This window comes from Natator depressus, chromosome 1 (assembly GCF_965152275.1).
Source record: "Natator depressus isolate rNatDep1 chromosome 1, rNatDep2.hap1, whole genome shotgun sequence".
NCBI lineage: Eukaryota > Metazoa > Chordata > Testudines > Cheloniidae > Natator > Natator depressus.
In genome coordinates this window covers 45501299-45508054 of record NC_134234.1, presented here as the reverse complement: position 1 = coordinate 45508054, position 6756 = coordinate 45501299, and the positions used below count along the sequence as shown (strand labels likewise).

General features: G+C 46.2%; 1 protein-coding gene across 1 annotated transcript; it reads right to left on the bottom strand.

The window, feature by feature from the left end:
* Positions 1-244: 244 nt before the first annotated feature.
* On the bottom strand, positions 245-6248 carry PDX1 (pancreatic and duodenal homeobox 1). Its single transcript, XM_074943538.1, has 2 exons — positions 5849-6248; positions 245-672 (listed from the first exon to the last, which is right to left on the bottom strand). Exons 1-2 carry the CDS (start codon positions 6246-6248, stop codon positions 245-247), a joined length of 828 nt encoding a protein of 275 aa, XP_074799639.1.
* Between the last annotated feature and the right edge of the window lie 508 nt (positions 6249-6756).

The following is a 6756-nucleotide window of genomic DNA, read 5'->3' as shown; positions in this document are numbered from 1 at the left end:
CGCGGTAACAAACTAGAGCGAGGACCCCCCCACACCCCGCCCCCACAAACCACACCGAGCCTTTCTTTGCTACAGCCAAAAACCTTTAATGTTTCCACACGGACACCGGTGTAACTATAAAGCACAGGGACTCCCTGGGGGCGCGTGGCAAGAGTCCACATGACGCAGAGGCTTCGCACCCCTGGCCTCTCTCCTTTAACTCTTACCCCTCCACGAGGCGCTTGCCAAGGCTGGGGGGTTCCTTTCACCGAGCGTCCTGCTGCCTTCGCGGGGCGGTGCTAGAGGGCTGCGGGGAGGCAGCGAGGCGGGAGGGGAGCAGCTCTCTGGAGGCGGCCGAGGCCAGGTTCCCCGCGTGGCATTGCTGGAGCTCCTCTTTCCCCGGCAGGTCCCCAGAGGACACCACACAGTCTTGGTCAGGGTCATTGCTGTTTCCTCCGCCGCCCCCCGCTCCCCGCTTTTTATCCTCTTCCTTCTTCCACTTCATCCTCCGGTTCTGGAACCAGATCTTTATGTGTCTCTCTGTCAAGTTCAGCATGACCGCCAGCTCCACGCGGCGGGGCCTGGAGATGTACTTGTTAAAGAGGAACTCCTTCTCTAACTCCAGGAGCTGCGCTCTCGTGTAGGCGGTTCTCGTCCTCTTGTTCTCCTCTTGCTCTACCACGTACGACCCACCTAAAGAGAAGGGAGAGTTAAAATCTACCCACCAGGGACTGGGACCCGGAGCGACGCTGGAAAGGCGATAGAATCTTCTCGTCCAGAACCCAACCTGGAGGGGGGCAGGTTTCCCCCCAGGTTTCCCCTTTTACTCACAGATGAGCGGTTTAATGGATCGGGGACACTCTTTCGAGATCCAGACCACACTGAAACCACGGGCGTGTGTGGGTATTTGGTTTTTAATAAAAAACAGACGGAGCCCAAACCCCAGCACAAATCGTTGACTGCATCCCAAAAGGTTTACAAATCCGGACCAAGAAATTGACAGCGGGGTATGGATTCCGCCTTCTAAAGAATGAAACTAACAAGAAAAGGGCCGCGGTGGATTTTTAAGAGCGTTTCTTTAGAAACACCAGCACAGAGCGAAGACACTCGTCCGAAGCTGCTCCGCTTATCACCTGTAAATCCGTTTTAGTAACAAAACGCGCGCTGTGTGGTATGGATCCCGAGTAAAATCCCCGGGCCATACTGTACCATCAGTGTTTGAGTGCAAGTCCCCAGCTGAAATCAAGGTCTCAAAACTGACGAAATGATATGGCCCCTTGGAGGAAAAAATAACAGCCGGTGCATTTGTGACAATGGCTGACGGTTCCTGGCATAGGGCGATTTGTAAATTTCATGCTTTACAAAAACCGGAACTGCCTTTGAGTGACAAAACCGCCCCTTTTTTATAAATTAAACCTCCCAAACACCTCACGCCGCCTCTCGCCCAGTGCTCAGGCTTTCGGAGACTCTGCCACGTCACCATCACTGCGGCTGTAAGAAAGTGAGGGTCCTTCTGCACTGTCATCAGGAGCCTCCGGTTTTTATAATTCGTGGGCAAAAGTTTAAAACTTTTTTAAACCGCTAGATTCGGTCTAATTTAGAGGCCCCTCCTTCTTTCCTGGAGCATCCCAACCTCCACTGCAGTCAATGCCCCCTGGCTATTTTCAGTTCATAGGAGTGCAAAAATTACTATTGCTATAGCTCAAAACCTCAGCATCACTCTTGACTTTACAAAAGGCAAGGCGGATTCCTGGAAAGAGAAGTTTTCCTTAATCGGCCGGGAATTTGCAACGGATTAGTCCTAATCCAGCCATCATCCCAGGCACTTTACAAAGGCAAATACAACTCCCCAAATGGTGGAACCGGGGAAAAAAAGTTTCTGTTGTGTTCACAGAGACTATGTTCCACAGGGATATTTTAAGAGGCTCATTAAAAAACCCCACAAACAAACAAATAAGAACACTGGATCCTACAGTCCTTAGACAGACCTGGCCAGTGACTGAAGCAGAGCTCACAGCCGGATCGGGCCCTAAAGCCTCGTGCAGCTAACTAATCGGAATGTAGGCTTCCTAGCGTAATAACAGCTGGGAATAAATCTATGTGCCTGGTGTCACAATTCAGGTACAAAACCCATCCGGACAGTCCTACAACTAGATTCCTAGTTCTCAGCCACCTCTCCCTTTCTCTGGGTGTTTGCTGGACGATGAGTATTGTATGTGGGTGTTCTAAGGTTAAACACGCTTCAGACAGGTAGTACTGTTAATCATCAATCAATTAATTAATTATTGTGGTTTTAAGCAAATAGCCTTCACAACTTACAAGATCTTTAGAAATGAAAAGGGAAAAGCTACTGTCTAAATTATTATTATTATTTCTTGTTTGTATATACCTTCTGGAGGGGGCACTAATACCCGTTTAAATAACAAGAGCCATTCGATTTATCATGTCACTCATTGTTAAACGTCCATTTTTAAAATTATTATTATTTTGCCCGTTATTACAAAACCAAAAAAGAATTGCGTGCGGAAAAGAAAAAAAAAAATCTTGTCCGGCTCAGTGAAACTCAAAGGAGCAGGGACGTTTAAAGAGAGTGTGAGCTTAATCCGTCCTTTTGCTTAGGTATTACAATACCCGTGTAAAGAAAAACAAGACGCTTTTTTGGACACTGCTGCAAATACCGAAGCGTAGGTGCGTGTCCCCTACGGATCAGTTGAAGTCAGTGCCATAGCTCTGAGAGCAGGGCCCCGTGGGTTTTAAGAACTATGTTTTAGGCAAAGCTCCCAATGGGAATTCAAGAGGAATATGAGGAGAAATATGAGCCCAAGGCCCAGTTGTGCTTTTCGTGGACTTTGTAAATTCTAACTAAAAACCTGCTTCACCTAACGAGGGTCCTTCCGCACTGACATCAGAAACCCCGGGGTTTATAATTCCTGCGCAAAAATTTAAACCTTTCTTTAACCTCTAGACTCTGTCTAATTTCGAGACTCCCCCTTCTTTCCATGAGCACCCCAAACTCCATTGCAGTCAATGGCTCCTGGCTATTTTCAGTTCATGGAAGTGCAAAAATATATTGTTCTTATAATAACTCCAAACCTCATATTTACTTTTGACTTTACAAAAAGAAAGGCAGATTCCTGGAAAGAGAAAAAAGAAAAGGAGGACTTGTGGCACCTTAGAGACTAACCAATTTATTTGAGCATGAGCTCACGAAAGCTTATGCTCAAATAAATTGGTTAGTCTCTAAGGTGCCACAAGTACTCCTTTTCTTTTTGCGAATACAGACTAACACGGCTGTTACTCTGAAACCTGGAAAGAGAAGTTTTCCTTAATGGGCCGGGAATTTGCAAGGGATTTGTCCTAATGCCATTGACTGCAATGGGAAAAGGCTCAAGCCCCAGTTGTTTACGGTTATTTGTATGTAAGATATCTTTGATCCCATATTTGCTTTTACCAGTATATGTTAACGTGTAACAAGGTGACGCTGCAGATTTCCCCCAAATCCTTGCATCGCTCAGAATCGGGCCAGTTTGTAGGCGATACCACTGCCAGTAACCAGCTACGCCATTAATACCAATGAACTTAATTCCAGATATTTCTGAATGAAGCTGTTATTTCTAAATATAAGCACACATTCATACAAATATACATATATAGTATATGTAATGTGCATACGCAGGTGAATATATGTACATTCACATAGACTACATATTCTATGCAAATTACATAAATATGTGTACCTATCGTGTGTGTATATATGTATACATGTGTGTATACATTATATAGGTGTGTATATATCTCTATATACACACACTTACATTTACATTGTGTGTGTATATATATATTTCACACACATGTTCTGAACCAAGCTTTTATGTAAGAAGCTACTAAGATTCCTTGAAAAAGTCGGTATGGGAGAGTTTGTTAATGATTTTTAGGTTTTCAGGGTCTCTCCCTATATTGAACTATGAGAAAAGAGGGCGCGTATCTGGTTTCTTTCTATTTATTAAACGCATGTGAAATGGCTATGATTTTACCCCTAGATCAAAACCCCTTCGAAGATATTTGCCCTTTAAATGGGTGAAAGGAAAGACGTACATTTCTTGCAGTGTTTTCTTTTCTTTTCAGATTGTCAGGGTAAGGAGCAAAGAACACATTTTGATTCTGGTTTTCAGTTTAACGTAATTTCCAGAATATTTCACAATTATCTCAATATTTCACTACCTTTTCAACTGTCGGAACACAACCATTAATGTACTATTTGCTGTAGAGGTGTGACAAAGAGTGCACAAGGCACCTGGCAAGATAACATTGTGCAGCGAGAGACAGAAATATTGTTCTACAGCGGAACTTTCTGTCCAGATAGAGTTTCTTCCCCTTGCTGGCAGGCAGCTAATTCAGTTTGTGTATTGTGTCCCCTACCCAGGTTTGAATGGTTTCCACAGTAGGATATAAGCAAGGCTAAAACAATCGCTTGCAGACAAAAACTGAACCGCCAGGTAGGCGGGTTTGTGGGGTTATTTAAAAAAATATTTAGGGTTTAATATTACTTTCAAAATGTCTTTTAGTTTACACTGTATATGGTAAGGACATTTCAAACAGCAGCTTGGCTGTGAGAACTGCGGGACATTCTGGGCCATCTGGTTTTTACCCGGTGAAATCAACGAGGGAATCTCAAAGCGATGGCACAACGTGGCCTTTTCGTTGAATCCGACTGTGCGAGTAAGCCCTGGGCATTTCCACTGGAAGATGTCCATTTCCCAGCCGGCGCTCCCTCTGCCCTGAGAGTACTGAGACAAGTGGCAAAACCTGCATTTTCCGGATCAGATCCTGAAGTTAATGGCACAGCTCTCAGGGTGAACTCCTGGCCCTACTGAAGTCAAAAGGCAAAGCTCCCATTGATTTCAATAGGGCCAGGATTTCACCCTCACTGTCTACAAATGGACCAAGATGGGGCCCCTTGTGTTTCCCTTATCCCTTCTGTTAGGCATGGACCTCCGCCCTGCATTCTTTGCACACCCCGCTGCTGCAAGGGGAGTTTGCGAGGGGCCCCGGGCCAGTGTCCCAACAGATTTCATATTTCCCAGTGACCGGATGGAATTTACTACTAACAAACTAGTAGTGAGATCAGTATAAATCCCTGGACAATAAGCACCTGGTCAGGTGGGTTGAAACAGCAGCACACTGTGTGTTTAGCTTAGATAAGTATCAATTTCAGCCTGATACCTAGTGCTAACTAGTTAATTAGTTAAACTAATTAGTTAATATTTGTTCAGTGCTTTGCAACTGTGAAGAACTATATAAGGACTAAATGCAATCGCTTTGCCATCACCCAGCAGAAAACTGAAAGCGGTTGAGCTTTATTCCTGAGTTTTTCTTTCTTATTGATTTGAAATGCGATGGCTTCATAACTGGGCACATATTTCTGGATACAGCGTACATATTTATAACTATGCAAGAGTTGCCAGAGTATGCTATATATATATATATATATATATATATATATATATAGGGTTGAATCGAAAATGGACTCACAGATCTCAGGACGTTGAAATACATCCCCATTTAAAACTGGGGCTATCGTTAATGCCAAACTGAGCCCAACACTTCCTGAAAGAGGGATTTTATGGAAGTGGAAGAGAAGAAACATTTACAGGAGAAATCTTGCGAGCCTGGCTTACTTCCGAGTGAAACAGCTAACAAATGATGGGGAATTTCCCTCTCTGAAAGTGATCACACGGGGCTATCCCAAACGTAGGCTTCATTTAGTAACCCGAAGGGGAATTATTAGTGATGAGAAGGTTTCCTTGATATTGTACAAGACAGAAGGAGAGGAAGCAACAGCAGCAGCAGAAGAAGGCGACTATCTTACCGGTCCATTGTCCCCTCCAGGCGTGAGATTTGGTGGATTTCATCCATGGGAAAGGCAATTGGACTCTAGGTTCCTCTAAAACCCCCGTGTCAGTCCCATCTGCGAAAGGAATAGCTTCCTGGGGGGGATGAGGAAGCTGAGGGTGATGAGGGTGGTGATGGTGATGAAGATGGGAGACCCCTGGATCCTCCGTAATGGGGGGTACCTCGTAGGGTGAAATGTCTGGCGGGCTGCCTTGTTCCAGGGCACCTAAAGCGCTGGAATAGGGTGTCTGCTGCTGCCTGCCCATGTACAGGCAGGCGGGGGGGTTCTGGTTGTAATCCGGTGCCTGCGATCTCTGAAACGCACACGAATCCTTGTAGAGCTGGGTCGATGCATAATACTGTTCTTCAGTGTTCATGGCTAGAAGGGGACCTTAGCTAGTGGAACATGAGGCGCTCCCGCTCCGGGCAGCTTGGACGTCTGCTTTGACAGGTCCGCTCCACCTGCGGGAGCTGAGGATGAAACAGAGACGGGGGCCGCCCGAGCGGTGCCTCCCGATAGGCTGCACTTCTCCCCACGTGAGCCTGCCTCAGCTCCCCATTGGGCAGGGCGTTTCCCATAAGAAGAAGCCCCGGGTGGCTGGGGTGGGCGAGTGTCTTTCGCTTTCCTCAGAGGGCTGGAAGCGCCGGTTCTGCTGGAAACAGCCGCACCAGTGCTGACACGTAGCGCATCACACGGGGGCATGTGTTCTGGGTGTGCAAGGGGGTGTGAGTGTGACTGGGAAGTAAACGTACCTGTTTGGGGAGGGGTGAGGCTTTTTAGGGTCTGTTACTCGCATTGCGCAATGAATTGCTGCGGTTTCTGTACCTACAGTGTGAACAGAAAGACAGACATAGGGGGCGGGGGGCAGAGAGAGTCCGGGTGTG

Coding starts and splice junctions, on each gene's coding strand:
- PDX1 (XM_074943538.1), bottom strand. CDS start 6,248: ATGAACACTGAAGAACAGTATTATGCATCGACCCAGCTCTACAAGGAT. Junction 673..5,848: donor CTGGAGGGGACAATGGACCG/GTAAGATAGTCG, acceptor CCTTCTCTTTAG/GTGGGTCGTACGTGGTAGAG.